The following is a 23,921-nucleotide window of genomic DNA, read 5'->3' as shown; positions in this document are numbered from 1 at the left end:
GAGGCAGTGCGGTTGGCACAGGATAGAGTAGGGTTTAGGGCTATTGTGCATAGGGTCGCTATGAGTTGCAAATGACTCAACGGCACATAACAAAAAAAACAACAACAACAACATAGCCAAATGACTTTGCATAGTCAATAGAACAAAAATAGAAATTCTTCTGGTATTCTTTACTTTCAGCCAGGATCCATCTGACATCAGCAGTGATGACCCTTATTTCACAGCTTGAATTTCTAGCAGTTTGCTATTGATGAGGCTGTTCCATTTACTTTTTTCTTTTTTTTTTTGTTCTATCCAATTTTTAATAATCTTCAAAAAAAAGTAATCTTCAACAAGATTTTACTTGCATATTATCTTAACAATATTGTTTGCTAATTTCCTCAGTCTATTGGATAACCTTTTTTTTAGCTTAAAAGAATTTCTATTTTCTCACAGTTTTAGAGGCTAAAAGTCTAAATCAAGACTCTAGCTTTAAGGAAGAATCCTTCAGTTACTGGTAATAACAGGGGTTCGTGGGCTTTCCTTACCTTTTCTCTTTCTCCAATGTATGTGTATTTCTATTCTATTATTTTTTTTATCACCTTTTTTGTGAAGGGAAACAAAGATGGATCTCTTCCAGCTGGCCAGGTAGTTGTCTTCCAAATTTCTTGGCATAGACTAGTGAACACATCTAGGGCTGCAACTATTTGTTGTTGAAATATGCCAACTAATATTCCATCAATTCCTGAGGACTTTTTTTTTAAGCAGAGTTCCTTTAGAAACTGGAACTTCTTCCTCTTATGTGAGAAGGTCTTGCGCAGTGATTGCTCTGAGAAGTCTCTTAATAAGGCAGCCCAGATGTGACCCTCAACTCGGCTCTGCAGTTAGGGTGTGTTCTCAGAGCCTTCCACCAACCTCAGTTACGTGACTCAGGACTGACATCTTCTTGCTTCCCCTGCTACAGCTGCGGTTCCTATCTTGATACCTTTTACTGTCAACTTCACCATCACTAATCTGCGCTACGTGGAGGATATGCGACAACCGGAATCGGAGATATTCACCACCACTGAGAGGTTCCTGCAGCGCCTAGTGAGTGCCCTCAGTGCCCTCCCTAAATCTCCCGGGCCACATTCTGCCCTCTGGACCTCACTTCTCACTCTCCGTTCCTTCCTCTCTAGCTCAGACCCTTGTTTAAGAACAGCAGTATCAGCTCCCTCTTTGCTGACTGTCAGCTGATCACATTCAGGTGAGACCCACCTCCAACGGCACCAACAGCGACCCCAATTGTGCAGCATCTCTGGGTATATTTGAATCACCAACCTTTAAGTTGGACTCCAGTGGCAAGCTGTTTGCACCACTCAGGGACCTTGTAACCCAAAAACCTACATTTGTGTCCTGGCTCCTCCCAGGTTAGTAATTAGGCTACGCTGGGCTTCAATTTTCTCACCTAATAGATAGGGTAACAGTGTACAGTTCTCAGGGCTGTTCGACTCTGTCCTACGATGTCAGTGAATGTCAGGATTGGCTCGGTGGCAATGAGTTCAATATAGGATGAGTTCAATATATAATGGTAACATACTTTTCTTTGGGGTCTAACAGATCTATGCTTAAATCTCAACTCCCAAGTTCAACACTATGTCACCAGGGGCAGGTTGTTTTCTCTCTCTATGCCTTGCCTTCTCAACTGTAAGCTGCAATGTCTTTGGTTTTCTGCATCACAAATTGAACTCCTGATCCTGCTGATGGACCATTTGGGATAGGAGATGCTTTTGGCGACTGTGTATGTATTTCTACCTCTGCCAAAGACATTCGAGGTTCTCAGAGAGCCTCCTGCTTTCTTCGTCTCCTTGCTCAGTTGGGCTTCTCAGGCATCTGCCTGGAGTTACTGCTTCCCCACCTCCAAGTCTTTCTTTGTTCAGGCCTGAAAAAGATGCAGCTTCTACTGGAGTGGATGCTGTCTGTACCTATCGGCCTGATCCCACAAGCACTGGACTGGACAGAGAGCAACTCTACTGGGAGCTGAGCAACAAGACCCAGGGTGTTACCTGGCTGGGTGCCTACACCCTGGAGAGGGACAGTCTCTACATCAATGGTGAGCATCCTTTGAGAAGCACAAGTTGAAGAGGAGAGGCTTCCTCTCAAGAGGGTGTCTCTCCAGGTTACCATAGGATCTTCCACGCAGGCCACGTAGACCTCGTGGCTCCACCTTCACGGCAGCCTTTCTCTCAACGTGCAGAAAGAGAAGATACTCTGACCAACTCCATGGGGAGGGAAAGAGTCCCGCCATTCTGTTTTTCCCCTCACAATGTGCTAAAGCTCCCTCGAGGCCTTGAAAAGCAGTTTGCAACCTTATGTGCTAAAATAATTGCAAGCTTAGAGTGTAGCTCAATGGCAATGAGTTAAGTATCTGTACTCTGGTGGCCTAGTGGCAAGAAGCTGTGCCACAATCCTGAAGGCATGTGCTTCAAGGTCACCAGCTCTTCCAGGGGGAGAAGGATGGGCATTCTCCTCCTGTGACATTAACTGCCTTTGAAAACCCCCTGGAGGGCCAGTTATGGGTCAGTTTTGAGTCTACAATACACAACAACAAACACGATAGATTAGATAGATAGAAAGATAGATAGATACAGATGATAGACAGATAGATAGATGATAGATAGATAGATAGATAGATAGATAGATAGATAGATAGATAGATAGATAGATAATGCATGCATACATACATACATAGACAGATAGATGATAGATAACTAATAGCTAATAGATGATACTAGATATTAGATACTAGATACTAGAGAGAGACAGATGACAGATGAGAGAGAGATGCCATTCACTCAATTCCCACCTAGTCCCAAAGTTTGGTGGTTTGAGTCCACCCAGAAGTGCTTTGAAAGAAAGGCCTGGCTATCTGCTTCTAGAAAAAAATCAGCCATTCAAATCCCTGTGCAGCACACTTCTCTGACCCACATGGGGTCCTCATGAAAAGGATATATTGCTAAGTGTCATCAAGTCAGAACTGACTCATAGTTGACTCTCTAGTGGTTTTTCAGAGGCTGTGAATCACAGAGACTTCCCATCTTTGTCCTGTGGCGCATCTGGCAGATTCAAATCTAGCAGGACAGACAAGTACTTAACAAGAGATCTTTGGCTTGGCAGCTCAACTCTTTACCCACTGGGCCACCAGAGCTCCCTGAGACAGATAGAGCCGCTCTTACTTAACTCATGCTTGTTGTGTAGATTTGATGTCTTTGCTAGAGTTAGGGGTCAATGGGGCTCAGGTTGTATCTCGGCCATCCTTCTTCTCTCTGCACTGAAATTCTGTCAATTTTTCCCATTACAGGCTACACACATCGAGGCTCAGCAGCCACCACTAGTGGTAAGTACTCGAGGTGCTGGGGGCCAGGTGGTCCAGGTTCCTTTGTGTGAAACAGTTCCTCCCTCCAGCCTGTGTCAAAGACCTTGCAGCGAGAAGCCAGAGGGCCTGGCTGTCACACACCTCTGCATTCCATGACTTGGGCCACACAGAACAAGATTTACAGAGGTGTCCGCGCCCCCACCTCATCCCCAATCTCACTTTAGACTGTTCTCTTCAGCTGCTGTGACCTCCACACCCTTCCCAGGGATGTCAGTTGGACCAGTTCCCTTCTCCAGCCCCACAGGTAAGGGCTTTCTCTCTCTCCAAAGCCTTCTAGAAGCAAAGGTCTTTCGCTTCAAAGCTGGAACTATGGAGCTGCAGAGAAAAGCTAGTGTAAGGGGATCTGAAGCTCCCTGAACTTCTCAAGAGAAAGGATGTGTCTTCCTCATCTATACAGCTGTGTTGATGCAGGTCACGTTACCTACCTCTTGGTCCTTCGATTTCCTCTCCTCTGTCAAATGCATAAGGTCATTGTGAAGATTAAATGAATTCATATATAAGAACTTCCATAAACTACTAGAGAATTTCATTCAAGAGATATCGATTGACACATGTTAGGTGCTAAGAATAGGAGCTATGATGTTGAGTAAGTCAGGCTGATGCAACCCTTCACAAAGTTTAAAAGGTATTTTTCTGGCACAAACACATTGCACTTAGCCTTACCTGGCAACTGCAAAACAAAGGCCTAGCAATTTAATTTCTTAGCAATTACAATCACGGAAACATCATGGTGTGGCTCTACTCTGGTAACACATGGAATCATGTTGTTGTTGTTGCTGTTGTTGTTGTTGTGGGCTATTAAGTCTGAACCAAGTCATAGCTGACCTTCCAGTGCAGTTGTAGAGACTATAAATAACATGCTCGGCTCCACAGTCAACACTCTTGGCACCAGGAGCCAGGAAATTAAAAGACGTATTGCAATGGGAAAGTCTGCAGTTAGAAACCACTCTAAAGTAAGAGCAATAATGTCAGTCTGGAGACTAAGGTGCACCTGATACAGGCCATGGTCTTTGCAATCACTTGCTATGCATCAGAGAGTTGGACAATGACTAGGGATGATAGGAGGAGAATTGATGCCTTTGAGCTGTGGTGTTGAAGAAAAGTATTGAATATACCATGGACTGCTAAGAAAATAAACAGGTTTGTCCTGGAGAGGATGAAACCAGGCTGCTCCTTAGAGGCAAGAATTCTGAGGCTTCATCTGACATACCTTGGATATGTTACAAGAAGGGACCAGTCCCTGGAAAGGAATGTCATGCTTGGGAGGGTGGAGGGACAGCACAGGAGAGGAAGATTCTCGATGAGATGGATTGATTCAGTGACTGGGGTAATGGGGGTAGGTGTCTTGGCGACAGTGTGATTGGCACAGGATAGAGCAGGGTTCAGGGCTGTTTCCATAGGGTCGCTATGAGTTGCAGGAGACTTGATGACACATAAAAGCAACAACAACATAAGAAACATGGGAGGTGATTACTCATCTTTGTCCTGAGGAGTAGATTCGAACCAGTTGATTTGGGGCTGGCAGTACAACTCCTTACCCACTAAGCCACCAGAGCGTCCTTGCATACATATAGCACCACAATATCAAAGCTAGGAAACTGACCTGGGTAAAGCCTACAAACTGCAGTCCGATTTCACTAGTTTTGCACCATACTCAGTTATGTGTATGGTTTTATGTCATTTCCTCACCTGAGTAGAATCATGTAACCACAATCAGCATCTGGAACCGTTATATCATCACAACGCTAACCATTTATCATCACACTCACATGCTCCCTACTCCTGCCAACTGTGTCACACATCTGTGTTTCCCTTGTGTTAAGAATGTTAGGAGAGTTTTTGCTTAGGGAGCATGGAGGCCACGTTAAAAGTGCTAAAATGATTTGGAAAAGGGTACCAAGAATCATTGCACAACCTTCGTCAAGAGAACCTTCGTCACTGAACTACACATTTCAAAATTATTGAGACAACATGTATTTTGTCACGTTTAGTATCACCACATTAAAACAAAGCTAGAAATAATGCTGTAGTAACAAAATCCTAAGGCACTTGACTTTGGGGGATTGGCTTCTTCACTCTGCTTAATGCCGCTGAGATGTGCTATTTTAACAAGCATCCTTCAAACTTCATAACTATCCTATGAAATACGGTTCAGCTAAAGAGAATGAGGTACAAATATGTGGAGTAACCTGCCCACATCCCATGGCTGGCAAGAGGCAGATGGGGATTCAAAACCAAATGTGAATCTGCAGAGTGTAGCCATGACCATGACTCCACGGTGAGATCACTTTATGAATGGACAAGATCTAGGAGTTATGCAGAGGGGGAGGTGGGATAAACAAATGTAGCTGAAAGGACAACTCTTTCAAAGACAGACATTCGGATGGTTAAAAAAAAGTTAAGTGTTGGAAAGTAAAGCTGGCATCAACGCATGACAATTCTATGAGTAACAGAGCAGAACTTTGGCCTGCAGGGTTTTCAAGAGCCACATTTTTGGAAGTAGATCATCAAGCCTTTCTTTTGCTCATCTATGGATAGACTCAGACCTCCAGCCTTTCACTTAATCCACTAACCATTTCTACTATTGTGTTGAATGGGAATGAATGGATTTTCCTTCCTGATCGTCCAGCCCATAAAATTGTCCAAATGCTGCTCTTTTTTAACCCCTCAACTAGAGTCTTCCAGGACCAGTCTTGAGGATCCAGGGTCCAGCCCCTTGTTGCCTGGCCTCACCCATGGCTGGGGTCCTAATCTGCTTCTTTTCTGGTCTCCTGTTTTTTTGTGGGTTGGTTTGTTTTTGTTTTGTTTGAGTTTTTTTGGTTCTTGTTTTTAATCCTAAATCATAGCCTGCAGATTGAAAATACCAAAAACCCTTACAACTGGTACCATGTGGGTTCCCACAAGTTGTCTGAAAGCCAAACTCAAGTGTGGTCATCTTTTTTCCTCTCTCATTTCAGCAGTGACCCCCTTCCTGATGCCGTTCACCCTGAACTTCACCATCACCAACCTTTGGTACACGGATGACATGCAGATCTGGGGCTCTGACAAGTTCAACTTCACTGAGAAGATCCTACAGCGCTTGGTCAGCGTCCCTCTGGCCCCATTTGCCCTTCTTCTTCTGAGGGTCATTGCCATCCATATACGTCACACCCACTTTGTGGTGCCAACCCTTCCCACCTCACCCCATCGTATCCATTCTTTCCAGTTCTGTTCCCCTCACCCTGCCCAAAACTCTGACGCTTCCTGCCTGGCCCCTTCTCACCCGCTCTGTCCTTCCTCACAGCTCAGGCCCTTGTTTCAGAAGAGCAGCCTGGGATTCCTCTACTCTGACTTCAAACTAGCCGCACTCAGGTACGCCCCACTTGGCAAACGGATCCCCCTCATTTATGCAGGTCTCCTAAATACCTTCTGAAGTAGGAAGAGAAATGGAAACTGAGGCCCAGGGATTAAGCAGCTTGCTCTAAGTCGCACAGAGGCCACCCATACATTTCTGGTTCTGTTTTTCAAAATTCCGTCACATAGTTTCTTCTGTCCCAATCATGGCCTTGTAGGATGTGGAAAATCTTCTAAAAAAGGTATGCACCCATATAATGTAAGAGGAGAAGAAAACTAGCACACTGCATTGTAGGGAGAAGGTATGACTCTCCCCTGTAGGGATTGCATGACTCACTCAAGGCTACACCTCTCCAGCAATTCCAATCTACAAGTGGCTCCATGGGGAGAAATAGAAACAATCTTCTCTGGGAATTAGCACCCCAGAAAGCCACTGGAGGGTCAGCAATGAGTCGGTTCTGACTCAGCATGGAATCAAAAAGTCATCCACAGAGCAAAGTTCAACAGGACAGCAAATAACAAAAGCTGATAAGGTTGTGGAGAGACTAGAACTCTTATTCACTGCTGATGGGAATATAACGTGGTGTAACCACTATGGAAGGCAGTCTTGCACTTTCTCAAAAAGTTGGAAATAGAAATACCATTTGACATCATAGAAGACATCAACAGTGGTGCTGTGGAATGCCCAGCTAGCTAAGGAAATACAGATGAAAATATTTCAATAAAGGATTATTTGTTAACCAATGGAAAAAAAAAAAAAGAAATACCATTTGATGCAGAAATTCCACTACTGGGAATATACTGCAAAGAAGCCAGAACCATGAATCAAACACATGCATGCACACCCATGCTTATTGCTGCATTATTCACAATAGAAAAGAAGTAAAGCAACACAAGTGCCTATTAACAAACAAATGTTTTTGTTGTTGTTGATTGCCTTTGAGTTGAGCATAACTCAGCGACCCTAAGAACAAAAGATCTGAAGCCCCTCTACAACTATCAACAAACAAATGGACAGGAAAATTATAGTGCATTCACACAATGTAATATTACCCAGCGTTTAAAAACAATGAACTTGGGAGCTCTGGTGGCCTAGTGCCAAGAAGCTGCACTGCAATCCCGAAAGTGCTCAGTTCAAATCTCCCCTGGAGAAGTAAGGGCATTCTTCTCCTATGCCAGTTTAATCCAATTCAATGATACACAACAAGAAAAAGAAAGTAAAATTAAAAAAAAGAAAACTTCAGAAAATAAATTTTAGAAAAACCCAAGACAACCCAACAACAAAACAGTGAACTTGTAAAACATTACACAACATGGGTGAGCCTGGAAGACATTATGCTTAGTGAAATATCTCGTCACAAAAGGACAAATACTGCATAACACCACTGTTACAAACTAGGACTCACATGGGGGTGGGGAGAATAGGGGGAAAGTGGTTAATGAACATTGCATTGAACAGATGAGGGGAAGAACTGTTTGAAAGGAATATGTGGTTAGGCATTATATGCATGACAACAATCTGAAACAAAAAGTGCATTGCAAAGTGGACTCAGGGAGGGGAAGGGGAGGGGGACAGAGGAAAACGTGCAAAAATGAATGAATGAAAAGTCAACCTTTCTGTAAATTTTCATTAAAGTCACAATAAAAAAAGGAATAGAACATAATTTTTAAAACCTAAAAAAAACCAAAAAGTCATCCATCTTGGGCCAGCTGAAAGGCAGGAAGTGCAAGATAGCTGGGTGTTAGAAAGGATACCGAAGCATGAAGTCATTCATTGCTGTCATGTTGGCCATCCCCTCGTAGAGAACCTGTGTATATGGGTAGAGGAAGATTGGGAATGCTGCATTGCATGATCCTTTCCTGTGATCACTGGCAGACTGGACAGATGTCATCCATAGAGTTTGCACTGGTTGGTTTTTAGAAATACATCACAAAGACATTCTTTCCAGTCTGTCTTAATCTGGAAGCTGTGCTGAAGTCTGTTCAGTATCACGCCAACATACAACTCACGGCCCCAGGAATTGATGGTATACCAGTTGACATATATCAACTAACACATGCTACCCTGGATGTGCTCACCAAGTTGTGTCGAAAAATCTGGAGGACAGCCACTTGGCCAACTGACTGGAAGAACTCTATATTTGTTCCTACTCATGTAGCCATTCATAAAATGAGTTACTGTAAGGAAAAGAGTTCCAAGTCCTTTACCATGCCAGACCATTGATGGAAAATTTCCTATAGTAACTACTCTTTTTAAAGTGTTTAATATGGGATTCCCTAATTGGTGTAGACAGTTAATTTGCTTGGCTTTCCCTAGAAATTTGAATATTCAACTCTATTCAAAGATGCCTTAGAAGGAAGTTGTGGCAGGTAATCTCCCTGTGAATAATCAGCCATTGAGAATTGTGTGGAGCACGTGTTTGACTTGGACACACATGGGAGCATCATGAATCCGAACTGACAGCTCATCAATTCAGAGATGCTCTGATGGCTCAGTGGGAAGAATTTATGCTGCAAGCGCAAACGTACAAGGTTCAAACCCACCAGCTGCTCTGTAGAAGAAAGATGAACAATCTGTTCTCATGTGATTTACTGTCTCTGAAAACCCACTGGAGGGTCAGCTGTGAGACGGTTCTGATGCGGCAGTGCACAACATCGCTACAACAATGTTTAGGTTGTAGTGATTTTTCAGGGGTAGAATTCTACCCTCTATGTTGAAGACGGCGTTCATCATTGGATGCGCATTGGAAGCAGGTGTGGCATCCACTTTCTAAATAACATGCCTCAGAAACTCTATGAACTTTGATAAATGTTAATGGTTGTAGAGGGGCTTCAGGCTTTTTGTTCATAGGGTCGCTGTGAGTCGTGCTCGACTCGAAGGCAGTCAACAACAGCAACAATGTGTCATTGAGCAGAAACCAACTCATAACTGACCCTCCAGCAGGTTTCAACAAATAAGTCTGTCTTGGGTGCTCCTTGGAGGCAAAGATGGTGAGATGTCATCTCACACACTTTGGACATGTTGTTGGGAGGAATCAGTCCTTGAAGAAGGACATCATTCTTGGAAAGGCAGAGGGTCAAGGTAAAAGAGAAAGTCTCTCAACAAGATAGGGTGATACAGTGACTGTAACAGTAGTTTGAGATGGTTCAGATCCGTTGTTCACAGGGTCTGTATGGCACAGGATAAAGCAGGATTTAGGGCTGTTGTACATAGGGTTGCTATGAGTCACAGGCAACTTGACGTCAAATAACACCACGACCACGAGTAGGTGGGGCTGTGTCCTAGAACTCTGGATGGGTACTGAGACATAAAGATACTTGATTTCACGTTGGACAAGCCAAGCTTTTAGACAAACCTACAAAAACATCATCTCTTCTAAGCCAGTTAGCTCCCCTTGTGAACAGGAACAAGATAAGAAGTATTCTTGTTCAATATCATATTGGAAGTCCTAGCCAAAACAAGAAGGCAAGACAAAGAAATAAAAAGCATCCAAGCCATTTATTGCCTCCTTGAGTCTCTTCAGAAATACCCTCATCTTACTGATTCATAGGATCTGAAGTGCGTGACCTTAACCTCTGAAGCCACCATTTACAAAGATGTTCCTGGAGGCATCGTCCAGAGGGAGGTGCACAGCTGACCAAAGCCTCTGCTTCTCTGGCGGTTCCAAGCCTCCAGTAACTCCATGGGAGAGTGATAGGCAATCTCCTCTGATTTACAGCCTCAGAAACCCACGGGAATGTCAGCTGTGAATCAGTTCTGACCCAAAAGGAGTGAGTTGAGTGAGTCTCTAAAGAGTACTGTCACTAGCCATGTCACGACCATCTGTCCTTGGACTGTTACCTATTGTAGAATAACTCTATGCACCTTCTTTTTTTTTTCTTTAGGGTTTTTTAAAATTTATTATTAATTTCATGAAAATTTACAGAGACTTTGGATTTCCATTCATTCATTGTTGCACTTTTCTCCCCTCCCAACCCTCCCCCCAGTACACTCCCCTCTTGGAAAAGTAAAAGAAAAATTCTTTCATTGCTTTACAAACCCTCCCCCAGGTCCACTCTTCTATGCAGCCTTCATTCTGACTCCTGTCATGACAAAAATACCTAATCACTTATCCCTTTTAAACAGTTTTCTCCCTCATCTGTTCTAATGCAGTATACATTACTGAACCCATCTTTCTCAGTCTCTCCCCAACCCCAATGTCAGTCCTGTTTCACAACAGTGACACCATGCAGTGTTTGTCCTTTTGTGACTGAGATACTTCACTCAGGATAATGTCCTCCAGGGTCACCTGTTTTGAATAATGCATGAGCTCCTTATTTTTCAATACAGCATAGTATTCCGTTGTGTGAATATACCACAGCTTCTCTATCTATCTGTTTGTTGATGGGCACTTAGGTTGTTTCCAACTCCTTGCTATTGTGAACAAAGCCACAATAAACATGGTGTGCTCTATGCACCTTCTTGTGATAGCCAGGACCTATGACATGACTTGGCTATCACGGTATTATTAGACATCTTCCAGTATTGGTCATCTCATCATATCATGCTCTTTGTACCTGCCACTTCTTGAGTGTTTCCCAAGACTTCTCCCTAAAGGCATTAGGAACTTGATGTCCCCCAGAGCCCAATCAGTTGTCTCCCTCAAGGCAGCAGCTCCCTTGTGAACTAGGTTTCTCTAGTTTCTTCCTATGGAACTAGCAAAGAAAAAAGAGGGAAAGGCAGATAGAGCTTGGGACTAACCATCTGGGAGTTATTACACAGGCCTGAGAAGGATGGAACAGCCACTGGAGTAGATGCCATCTGCACCCATTACCCTGACCCTGAGGGCTCTGGAGTGGACAGAGAGAAGCTGTACTGGGAGCTGAGCCAGTTGACCCACGGTGTCACTAAGCTGGGCCCCTACACCTTGGCCAAGGATAGTCTCTATGTCAACGGTAAGAAGGTGGGATGTGTCAGGGTCCCTTAGTCTTCATTGGGAAGGTCCTACTGTAACCCCTTGTCCCTGGTTGGAAGTCATGCCCCCCGACTGGCTCTAGGAGGATTGGCCATGTGTCCTGTCTGTGCTGATTCAGGCATGGACTTCACGTCTTCTTTATCTGGGACTGAGTTCATCCTCAGGGTTTCTCCTTCCTTGGTGTGAGGTTGTTGATAGAGAATCTCAACAGTCCTGATTCATGAAATCACCTCCAACACACCAGAGTCACTGTGCCCTTCATTTGGCCTCCTATCCCTTCTTTATTTACTGTCCATCTCATTATAGGTTTCACCTATCAGGAGTCTGCACCCATCACCAGCAGTGAGTATTCAGCTGATTTCCCAGTGTGCCCCACCCTCCACCATATGGCTGGCTCCTTCAAGGGTCCCCTCATGCCCTTTCCAAAAGGGAAGGCACTGGGAGGCATAGATGATTTACCTTTCCCTCTGCTCAAAGCCCAAAGGGAGTCTCAGCCCTGGACCCAGGTACAGCAAATCCCACAGCCTCTTCCTTAGTATCCCCACCATGCTGGTGTCTTGATTTCACTCATGGGGGGTTTTCCTCAGCTCCTGGAACCTCAACAGTGGAAGTGGGAACACAGCCCTCTTCAATCAGCCCCACAGGTAAGTAGGGGAAACCTCTGTCAGAGGCTGACTGATGAGTATAAATATCTCTAGTGTTATTCACGCAGATGATGTTATTGTTATGTGCTGTCGAGTCACTTGCAACTCATAGCGACCCTATGTACAACAGCCCTAAACCCTGCTCTATCCTGTGCCAATCTCACTGTCTCCAACACACCTACCTCGATTACCCCAGTCACTGAATCAATCCACCTCAAGAAGGTCTTCTCCCACGCCATCCTTCCACCCTCCCAAGCATGATGTCCCTCTCCAAGGACCAGTCTCTCCTTGCAACATGCCCAAAGTATGTCAGATGAAGCCCCAGAATCCTTGCCTCTGAGAAGCAGCCTGGTTTCACCCTCTCCAGGATGAACCTGTTTGTTTTCTTAGCAGTCTATGATACATCCAATACTCTTCTCCAACACCACAGCTCAAAGGCATCAATTCTCATAGTAAACATAATGATGGTGAGCCAACTAATAACCATTTATTGAGAACCTACTATATGTCTGTCCTCACTGACTTTATAGTCTTGATGTTTATAGTGATGAAAATAGTAGTAATGGTTGTTGTTTTGTACTATCGAGTCAGAATCAACTATAACTAGCCCTCCAGTGGGTTTACGAGGCTATAAATCACACAGGAGGGTATTGCCTATCTTTCTCCTATGGAGAATCTGGTGGGTTTGAACCACGTACCTTTGGGTTGGCAGTGCAACTCTTTACCCACTAGGCCACTGGAACTCCCTTGATGCTTGTGGGGGTGATGATAATACTAGAGATGATGCTGAGGACAGCAATGGTGGTGACTGTGGTAATGATATCTATGGTGGTGATAATAATGGTGATAATTGTGATCTAATGGTAATAGTAATTATAATGATGATTACAAGGACAATAAAAAATATGTACCAAGTGTTATGCTCAGCCTCTAACTATTATTTAATATACTTTAAAAAAATCTCTATCATTATAGACAGGAGGTTATGCAAACCTTTTATTGAATGAATTCATCACTTTACATAAGATTGCTTATTTTTAAAATAAGTCTAATTTGCATGCCCTTGCATTGTCCTGATTTTGAATGATTTTTAATAATTTTTTTTTTCATTTCTGTCAATCTCAGCACTGAGCAAATTTTCTGCCTGAAGTCATTGTCTTACTCTTTTGTGCCTCCCTGGTGTCCAGAGCCTTATTTATCTATGATAGGTCTACAGGAAAAAAGTGGATTGCCCAGGAAAGGGCAGAATGGAACACTCTTTTTTCTAATCTATGGAAACATTCATTTCCTTCCTACTTTGCTTCAAATCTTGAATAACAGTCAAATTCTATGCAGATCACACATTGAAAACCCAGGACCCCTGTGCCACCCCTCCCTATCCCATTACTAATTGATCACAGTATTCATCTATCCTTGGCTAATCTCTCCAGGATCATTATCAACAAAGCTCTGCAAGCAGTTGAAACCAATTCCGTTGGAGTTGTTATGGAAATTGAGTCCCTGTCTCACATAGGAGAGGTTGTTTGTGAGTTGAAACCTCGGTTCAGCTGATTTGTGATTGAAATCACCAGTTTGAACTAAGCTTGCTCTTCCCTTTCCCTGAACAAGTTAGCAACTAGTCCATTTTTAACACCCTTCAATAACCCAGGTTTATATATCCAACCAATGATACCCTTTCTTTCTCTCTCTCCCTCCCCTCCCCTCGCTTCCTCCTCCCTCTCCCCTTCTCCTCCTCCTCCTTCTTCTCTCCCTCTCCCTCTCCCTGTGTCTCATACACAACACAAACACATTTACATACTACTGTCTGAGTAACACAAAACAGCTCTTGATTACCAATGTAAAGGTTGACAGTTCAAACCCACACAGCTGCCATGGAAGAAAAATCTGGCATCTGCTTCTGTAGTATATATTATGGCCAACAAAAGCCTATAAAAGCAGTCCTTCTGTGTATAACGGGGGTCAACCATGAGTCAGAATTAACAGTATCCAAACAGATTTTTTGGTTCTGTGCTCCCATCAGCCACAGGAAACAAGGTTGAGCAAATGGGCTCAAGCAGGAGAAAAGTCAAAATATATTGTCACCTCAAATAAAGAATTAAATATATTTTCACCTCAAATAAAGAATTAATTCTGCTTCAAGCAGCATCTCTACCAGGGCTGTGTCTCCCCAGCGGATTCAGCTCCTTCTGGGAGGCCACACCTTCATCTCCATCGTTACTTCTGAGCCCTTGATGACTAGATCAACACCATTTACTGTTGAGTTGACTCCCAATAAATTACAACCCATATCCGTCTCAGTAGAATTGTGCTCCAAAGGATTTTCAAATGCCTAATTGTTAGAAACTACGGCAGTTGCCCCCCAATCAGGGCTCCTACAAGAAGACCCAGTTCCAGGAATGCAAGTTATTTGTTATGATTTATATGATGCTCCCTACTAATAGTTTTCTTGGCAGTCCATGGTACATTCAATACTCTTCTCCAGCACCATGGATTGCCAAGAAAACAAACAGATTCATCCTGGATAGGATTAAACCAAGCAACTCCTTGGAGGCAAGGATTCTGGAGCTTCATCTGACATATTTTGGGCATGTCGCAAGGAGGGACAGGTCCTTGGAGAGGGACGTCATGCTTGGGAGGGGGGAGGGACGGTGCAAGAGGGGAAGACCCTCTATGAGATGGAATGATTGAGTGACTGGGGTAATCGGGATGGGTGTGTCAGAGGCAGTGCAATTGGCACAGGATAGAGCAGGGTTTAGGGCTGTTGTACACAGGGTCGCTATGAGACGCAAATGACTCGACGGCACATAACAACAACAACAAGAACAACAACAACAACAACAACTAATAGTTGATCAAGAACATAGCTAAGTGAAGCCCTCTGGTGGGAAGAATCAAATGTTACATGTAGGAGGGCTGGAGGAAGCTGGAGAATTGCACTGAGCATCCTCTCAGAGGACAGGACAGGATTTCTGATCTACATCCCATGTTGCAGCTACAAGTCCTACTATGCTGTTCTTCACCCTGAACTTCACCATCACCAACCTGCACTTCTCTGAGAACATGGGGTATCCCGGGTCTGCAAAGTTCAACACCACCGAGAGGGTCCTGCAGCGCCTTGTAAGAGCTCTGAAGGCCCATAGTCCATCCTGCTTTACGTCTGCAAGGCCTCCACCCTCCTGCTCACCTGCGCCTCTGTTTCTCTAGCTTGGTCCTTTGTTCAAGAACACGAGTGTCGGCACCGTCTACTCCAGCTGCAGAGTGACCTCGCTCAGGTGAGATGCCAGGAGAGGATATTCATGCCTGCCCCCTTCCTAGACCCATCCCTCCTGTCCCTCCTTGTGGCGTGAACGCTCTTTAAACAATATTTAGTCCCTAACTGGCTTTCCCCCTCCATATTATCTACTAGTGTGGTGGAAGGACGTGGATGCCAAACTCCTATAGTGCCAATCGCAGTCTCCATTCACCTTCTTCCTCTACTGAGTGTGTGTCAACTCCAGAGATTTTTGGGTGGTTTTTTTTTCTTGTCTTTTTTTATTTCCATTCATTCACTGTTGCACTTTTCTCCCCTACCAACCCTCCCCCCACAGTTCACTCCCCTCTCGGAAAAGTAAAAGAAAAATTCTTTCATTGTTTTACAAACCCTCCCCCCAGGTCCACTCAACTATGCAGTCTTCACTCTAGACTCCTGTCATGACAATAATACCTAATTACATATCCCTTTTAAACAGTTTTCTCCTTCATCTGTTTCAATGTAGTATACATTATTGAACCCATCTTTCTCAGTCTCCCCCCAACCTCGATGTCAGTCTTGTTTTAAAACAGTGGCACCATGCAGTATTTGTCCTTTTGTGACTGAGATATTTCACTCAGCATAATGTCCTCCAAGGTCACCCATTATGAATAACATTGCATGAGTTCCTTGTTTTTCAATGCAGCATAGTATTCCATTGTGTGAATATACCACAGCTTCTCCAGCCATTCGTTTGTTGACGGGCACTTAGGTTGTTTCCAACTCCTTGCTATTGTGAACAAAGCCACGATAAACATGGGTGTGCATATATCTACTTCGATGTCAGTTATGGTCTCTTTGGGGTATATTCCCGGTAGTGGAATTGCTGGGTCAAATGGTATCTCTACTTGCAACTTTTTGAGAAAGTGCCATACCGCCTTCCACAGTGGTTGCACCACTTTTTTTAAAAAAAATTATTTTATTATTTTTGTGTGAGTGTACCGTCAAATCAGATCTAACTGGTACAGGAGGAGACTGTCCCACCTTCCCCGGCAGAGCATCTGGTGGGTTTGAACCGTGCACCTCTGGGATTGTAGTTGCAGCTCCTTACCACTAGGCCGCCAGAGCTCCCCAACAAGGTTGCACCATTTTACACTCCCATCAACAGTGAATAAGGGTTCCAATATCTCCACAACCTCGCCAACATTTGTTGCTTGCAACTCCAGAGGGTTTTTTTTTCCATTTCTTTATTATTTCCAAATTTTCTGTGTTTGTAATTGTTTTTAGCTGCCAATGATGTAGTAAAATCTATGCACAATAGCCACACCACAGGAGGAGAAGCTATCTCCTCCTATGCAATTTACTGCCTCTGAAAACCCACTGGAGGGTCAGCTGTGGGTCAGTTCTGACTCAACAGCCCACAAAAAAACATAAAACAGAACAAATCCATCCCCAGTCCTGTGTCATCCTAGTCCCATGCCATCCTAATGATAGCTAGCGTGTCGTATTCAATCATTGCAACATGGCCAATGTACCATCCATCTCATCGAGGGGCTCAACTCACTCTGTCTGGCCCTCCTCTGCATCAGACATGATGTCCTCTTTGCATTGTCCCCCAAATGAACAAGTCAGACATTGTTTTGTTGTAACCTATAAAGGTTCATAGGCTAATTCTCGAAAGAGTAGAGCCTCAGGTCTTACTTCCTGTTTTGCTTCCATCTGAAAGCACACAGGAGCCCTGTTGGTGATTGAAATACCAGTGGATGAACTTCCAGAGTCATTTCACCATCGAAGAAATGTTAGGCCAGCTTTGTAGCTTTTCTTGGACATTATTCTCCACAAAATATCTCAGTCACAAAAGGACAAATATTGCATAAGGCCACTGTTGTGAAACGGGATGAACATTAGGGTTGAAGGAAGGCAGAGAAGGAGGGGAAGAATGATGTATATAGCATTGAAACAGATGAGGGAGAGAACTGTTTAAAAAGGATATATGATTGGGTATTATTGTCGTGACAGGAGTCCAGAATGAAGGCTGCACAGTGGAGTGGACTTGGGGGGAGGGATGGCATAACAATGAAAGAGTTTTTCTTTTACTTTTCAAGGAGAAGAGTGAATAGGGGAGGCAAGGAGAAAAGTGCAACAATGAATGACTGGAAACCCTAAGTCTCTGTAAACTTTCATGAAAATTATTTTTTTTTTTTAAAGAAAGAAAAAATATTCCCCCTTCCTAGCATTCCTACATGTGTCTTCTCATCTCCAGATCTGAGAAAAAAGGAACGGCAACCAGCGTGGATGCTGTGTGCACTTACCTCTCAGACCCAACCAGCACTGGCTTGGACAGAGAGCAATTATACTGGGAGCTGAGCCAGGAGACCCAAGATGTCACCCAGCTGGGCCCCTACACGCTGGACAAGGACAGCCTTTACGTCAACGGTGAGTTCAGTGCTCAGCCAAAGGCCCTTCCTGTTCCCCTGTGGCCTCCCATAGCCACCATGCTCAGTTCATTCACATCTTTTGTCCGTGGCCTTTTGTTGTAGGGAGGGTCTAAGCTTGCCCCACACTGGCCTGCATCTTTGCATCTTTCATTCATGAGGAACTGGACATTTCTGGGTTCTTGGTGGTGCAAATAGTTCAGTATTTAGCTTCTAACATAAAGGCTGGCCGTTCAAGTCCAGCTCTCGAGGGCTGGCAATCTACTTGGGAAAAATCAGTCACAGAAACCATTCCATTCTACTTTGGCAAACATGGAGTCACTATGGTATTGTTTTTTAAAATTATAATGCCTTTAAATTTTCTTTTCATGACAGCTGTAAAAAATGAAAGGGGTTTGAGAGTGAGAGAAACAGCATAGGGGACCAAGGAGCAGACAGTGAGGCACAGAGAGGGCTGCACATGGAAACCCTTCCCGGGGATTCAGTTGCATTCCTAGGGTTTATCCATAAAATCTGTGCTTCAAGAACTCTCTCCAAATACTCTTTAAATGAGTCGATTTACCAAAACCCCTGTGCCCCATACTCCTTCCACTTCTTCCCACTGTGACGCTTCTTCACCCCCTTTTTCTATCTCTCTGCAGGTTACACTTATCAGGTCCTGACCTCCACCCTGAGCAGTGAGTACTGGAACCCTAAGATGCTACTTTTCCAAAGACCCCAAGAGGGGAAGGGCCAGGATCACCCCTGACTTTCCTCCTCAGAGGCCCAGCAGAGGCAAACCCAGCCCAGGCCTGAGGTGGAAGAGGAAAAAGGGTGTAAGGCCCCAGGGTGGGCCCCTCTTTGCCGAGGGAACCCCTTCCGTCTGTTTACCTCACTCCGTTTTCTTCTCAGCGGCTGCTACCTCGACCTTCTCCGCAGCAACTCCTGTGGCGACCTCTGCAAGCCCCACAGGTAGGCGCTTCCACTCTGAGATTCCTCCTGCACAGTCCTCAAGCTCGTGACGGTGGGGAACTTTGTGTGGAGCCGGGACACTTCATTCACCCGGGGAACAAGTACTTATAAACCCTGAGCCTTCAAGCTCTCGTAACATGGCAGTGAGGCAGGAGAAGCTGAGTGGTAGAAGTTCCACCTTCACGCAGGACACCTGCGCTGCCTGCTGGCCAATTCAGCATCCACTTCCCGTCTGTCAGAGGTAGTTTGCAGGTTGCTAAGAGGCTGAACTGGTTTCAGTGAAGCTTCCAGGCAAAGATGAACGAGGACGATAGGCCTGGGAGTCTACTTAAAAAACAAAACAAGGACTCGCCATGGCCGCCTTGCGTGTCCTCCTGCCCCTCGCCCGCAGCCCGATGAAGCTCCAGGCCAGCTCCTCGACGCTGCGCTCCTTCGCCTCGGGTGCCAACTTCCAGTACATCATCACAGAGAAGAAGGGGAAGAGTAGCAACGTGGGGCTGATCCAACTGAACCGCCCCAAGATGCTCAATGCGCTGTGCAATGGCCTCGTAATGGAGCTGAACCAGGCACTGGAGGCCTTCGAGGGGGACCCGGCCGTGGGGGCTATTGTCCTTACCGGAGGGGAGAAGGCCTTTGCAGCGGGAGCAGACATCAAAGAGATGCAGAACCAGACGTTCCAGGACTGCTACTCTGGCAAGTTCTTGAGCCACTGGGACAGACTCGCCCAAGCCAGGAAGCCAGTGATTGCTGCAGTCAATGGCTATGCTCTGGGCGGGGGCTGTGAGCTGGCCATGATGTGTGACATCATCTACGCAGGGGAGAAGGCCCAGTTTGGACAGCCTGAGATCCTCTTAGGAACCATCCCAGGTGCAGGGGGCACGCAGAGGCTCACGAGGGCCATCGGCAGATCGCTGGCTATGGAAATGATCCTCACTGGGGACCGGATCTCAGCCCAGGAGGCCAAGCAGGCAGGTCTTGTAAGTAAGGTTTTTCCTGTTGAGACCCTGCTTGAAGAAGCCATTGCCTGTGCAGAAAAGATTGCCAACAATTCCAAAATTGTCGTAGCGATGGTCAAAGAGTCCGTGAATGCAGCTTTTGAAATGACATTAACAGAAGGAAATAAGTTGGAGAAGAAACTCTTTTATTCCACCTTTGCTACTAATGACTGGAAAGAGGGGATGACTGCGTTCGGGAAAAGAGAAAGGCCAGTTTCAAGGATCACTAAGAGCCAGACGACCATGCCTTAAAGCCTTCATCTAAGGAGAAAAAGTAACATCTTCTGTCTGAGAAGCAAATAAATCGTTCTCTCAAAGGGGAAAAAAAAACAAGAAGAAAAAAAAACCCACCAAAAATAGTTGGTGGAAGCTGTACAGATCACCAGTGTTTGATCATGACAATGGCCCAGGGCCAGGGCTGCATTTTGTTTTATTGGGTATGAAGAGGTCATTTATTTACTATTGTACCTTGCCCATCCTTGCTGTCTTTTCACCCGGCTTTGACAACAGTTACAACCAGCAATGCAACAGGAAAGAGAATTCCAAGGAACCTCATCTGTGATGGTTTCTCAGCAAGGAAAACCAAGCACACCTTTACACGCTAGGATCGTGTTGTAATCAGCAGAGTGCTGGCACAAAGCAGAGCTTCGGAGGCCATGCAGTGGGTAGAAGGTTTTCTCTTTAATGCTCTTTCATTTCCAGGATAAAAGGGAATGGTGAGAATGATATGCACAATCTGAAATTGTCCTTTAAGGACACGGTCAGTGACATGGGCACAATTAGGATAGGTTAAGAATCAGTTCTCTCCAGCCTAAAGCAGATTTCAGTATCATCCACTGGTCCCACTGAGAGGCCTGGAGAAGCCACTGCAATCACCTGCCTTATGCATATTTTTCATAACTTATTAGATAAGACTTCCTGAAGGCATTCAGGCCACAGCAGCACACAGTCCGTTCCTGGACTGTCTCATGGTCCTAAGGGAAAGGCTTAGAAACACAGATTATGAGCCCATAAGGTCTGGGTTCAAAGTCTACCACCTAAGCACTGTATGATGTGGTCTAAGCTATTGAAACTCTTTACCTGCTTCCTACATCTATAAAATGAGGGTGATAATACTACCTTCCATCCAGTGGATTTATCTCAAGTCTACAGTTAAAATTTAAGTAAAATCTTTAAAGTAGGGCAGGGAGTATATCTCTATCTATCATCTATCTATCTATCTCCCATGTAAGTATTTCTTTACATAAATCAAAACAAAATTTTATCAGTAGAATGACTTTCACTGTTGTAAAACAGGACTGACATCAGGGTTGAGGGGATACTGAGAAAGATGGGATAAATAATGTATACTGCATTGAAACAGATGAGGGAGAGAATTGTTTAAAAGGGATATGTGATTAGGTATTTTCGTCATGACAGGAGTCCAGAGAGAAGGCTGCATAGTGGAGTGGACTTGGGGGAAGGGATTGTATAACAATGAAAGAATTTTTCTTTTACTTTTCAAAGAGAAGAGCAAATTGGGGGGGGAGGGGTGGGCAGGAAGAAAAGTGCAACAATGAATTAATAGAAATCCTCAGTCTTTGTAAACGTTCATTAAAATTAATTTAAAAAATAAAATTCAAAAACTAAGATTAAAAAGAAAGAAGAATGAGTTTCAGAGAACCATTATGGGTGAAAAACACAGTTAAATTTATAGAATCTTAGATGGCCCAAAAGTTTGCTCTATCTTTTGCTTCCAAAGTGTACTTTTTTCTTTTCTTTTTATAGTGATCTGAGTAAAAGTTTACAAAGTAACTTGATTTCCTATTCAACCATTCATATATATTTTGTTTTATGACATGAATTACAATATTCACAATGCAACCACACCCTTCCCACCTCTTCCTTGGGGTTCTCATTTCTCTTAATCCTTCGACCTGTCCCTTTCTACCTTCCGAGTTTTCTCCCTGGGCAGATGCTGGCCTTTTTATCTTACGTGGTTGAGTCTTCTGAGGATTGAGGGCCTTAGTTCAGTTAGTTACTATTGTTCATGTGATGGGCCTGTTTGTTTGACTGCAAGGTCAACCACAAGAGTAAATTTTAGTTTAGGTTCAAAGTGTGAATAAGGGCCATAAATTCAGAGACTCCACTAGTCTCTGTAAGACTAGTCTCTATAAAACTAGTAAACCTGGCCATTCTGATGTCTTTAAGTTTTGTTCTACATCTTTCACTCACTCTGGTCTGAGACCATCTACTGGTTCCTTTTAGAGCATGCAGTAGTGGTAGCAGGGCACCATCTATTCCTTCTGATCTCTGTGCCCTGCAGCTTGAGCTTCACACAGCCTGTTAGTCCTTAAGACTAACTGTTTCTTTGTACTGTTGGGGTTTTTTCTCTTCTTTTTTCTGGGCAGGAAGAGACCTAGCTGTTTGTAAGATTTTTAAGATCCCAGTCATTACTCACCAAAGTAGGATGTATAACATTACCTTTGTGGACTATGTTATGGCAGAAGGCTTTGGTGGCCTATTGGTAAGAAGCTGTGCTGCAATCCCAAAGGTAGGCAGTTCAGATCCACTAGCTGCCCTGTGAGAGAAGGATGGGCAATCTCCATGGAATTAACTACCTCTGAAAACCTGCAGGAGTGCCAGCTATGAGTCAGTTCCAACTTAACAACACACAATAACAACAGTGTTATGACAGTAGTACAATATTGTATACGCACCCCAGCGTCGTGTAGTTCACGCTAGTGTCCAGATTAAGGTCCCTTCCCTACTGACACTCCTTCTTGCAGAGGAAGCACCAGGTCAAGGTTGAAGACATACTGTAGGACGGCTCAGGCTGGCGGACCCTGAACATGAGGTCAGTTCAAGAAGTATCTCTCTTGCTTTCATTGCAGCCACTGGCCCTGCCTTGGTGTTCTTCACCCTCAACTTCACCATCACCAACCTCCTCTATCAGGAAGACATGCTTCCTCCTGGCTCCTTGAAGTTCAACATCACAGAGAGGATCCTACAGCGCCTGGTGAGGGCCCCACTCACCTCACTTCATCCTCACCTACATGTGTTCACCCTACCCGTGAGGTCATGATGTCATGCTTTCCCATGGACACCAAACTGGTCCGCCTGGACACATCCTGCCAGACATCACACACACACACGCACACACACAAGTCTATGCCTCCTCACTGACACCAGATCTGCCTGCCTTCACCCTGTCATTTGTGTCAATTGCTATTATCTTACAAGCAAATGTCCACCTACTGATAGTAGCCCTGTCCACCAATGCTGGACAAGCTCACCTCAGCCCTGCCAGGAACGCCTGATGCTGGTCTCCTCAACACGCCAAGGCTTGCTCATCTCACTCCTGCCCACCTCTGCCCACCTAACCCTCCTACTCACCTCTCTACTCTGACAGCTTGGGCCCTTATTCAAGAACACCACGCTCGGCTTTCTCTACGCTGGCTGCAAACTGACCTCACTCAGGTAAGACCAGTGATGCCCCAAGGGCCTGGGAGTCTGAAGTCTGGGCTACCTTCTTTTTCTCCTGACTGAGGGTACAATATCTTAGCAGAGGTGGGAGACAGGTGGCACTGGCCTCAAGATCGAGACAGTTCCTGATTCTCCTTCCCACGTCCCAAGATAAGAAAGCCTGACGTCTTCCTGGTCACATTCTGAACTCCCTCTCTACTTTCCCTGACCAAGGAAGGCACCAAAGAGTGTGATTTCTGTTCCAGGAGATTCTTTCCAGTCAAAAAGGCTCTTTCCCACTCTAAGGCTGAATCCAAGTTTTCTCTCTCTCTCTGTCCTCCCCTTCCCTCCACTTCTTTCCCCTCCCCTCCCTTCCCCTTCTTTCCCCTCTCATTCCCTCCCTCCCCCTCCTCCTTCTCCTCCTCCCCTCCTCCTCTTCTCTTCCTCCTCCTCCTCCTTCTTCTTCTTTCTCTTCTTCTTCTTCTTCTTCTTCTTCTTCTTCTTCTTCTTCTTCTTCTTCTTCTTCTTCTTCTTCTTCTTT

General features: G+C 44.7%; 1 protein-coding gene across 1 annotated transcript in view; it reads left to right on the top strand.

Moving 5' to 3' along the window:
• The window catches only part of LOC102872780 (mucin-16-like), a 121,719-nt gene that overhangs the window by 23,582 nt on the left and 74,216 nt on the right, over positions 1-23,921 (top strand). Inside the window, exons 11-29 of the mRNA XM_006898806.1 lie at positions 944-1,068; positions 1,158-1,225; positions 1,899-2,071; positions 3,320-3,355; positions 3,600-3,638; positions 6,352-6,476; positions 6,678-6,745; positions 11,490-11,662; positions 11,989-12,024; positions 12,270-12,326; positions 15,319-15,443; positions 15,531-15,598; positions 17,819-17,991; positions 18,632-18,667; positions 18,752-18,818; positions 18,882-18,941; positions 19,333-19,922; positions 22,810-22,934; positions 23,328-23,395. Coding sequence (XP_006898868.1) covers positions 944-1,068; positions 1,158-1,225; positions 1,899-2,071; positions 3,320-3,355; positions 3,600-3,638; positions 6,352-6,476; positions 6,678-6,745; positions 11,490-11,662; positions 11,989-12,024; positions 12,270-12,326; positions 15,319-15,443; positions 15,531-15,598; positions 17,819-17,991; positions 18,632-18,667; positions 18,752-18,818; positions 18,882-18,941; positions 19,333-19,922; positions 22,810-22,934; positions 23,328-23,395 — 2,212 coding nt within the window. The remainder of the gene's footprint in view (positions 1-943; positions 1,069-1,157; positions 1,226-1,898; positions 2,072-3,319; positions 3,356-3,599; positions 3,639-6,351; positions 6,477-6,677; positions 6,746-11,489; positions 11,663-11,988; positions 12,025-12,269; positions 12,327-15,318; positions 15,444-15,530; positions 15,599-17,818; positions 17,992-18,631; positions 18,668-18,751; positions 18,819-18,881; positions 18,942-19,332; positions 19,923-22,809; positions 22,935-23,327; positions 23,396-23,921) is intronic.

This window comes from Elephantulus edwardii, unplaced genomic scaffold (genome assembly GCF_000299155.1).
Source record: "Elephantulus edwardii isolate Elephantulus edwardi_28Jun2011 unplaced genomic scaffold, EleEdw1.0 scaffold00237, whole genome shotgun sequence".
Classification (NCBI taxonomy): Eukaryota; Metazoa; Chordata; class Mammalia; order Macroscelidea; family Macroscelididae; genus Elephantulus; species Elephantulus edwardii.
This window is presented reverse-complemented; position numbering and strand designations above follow the sequence as displayed.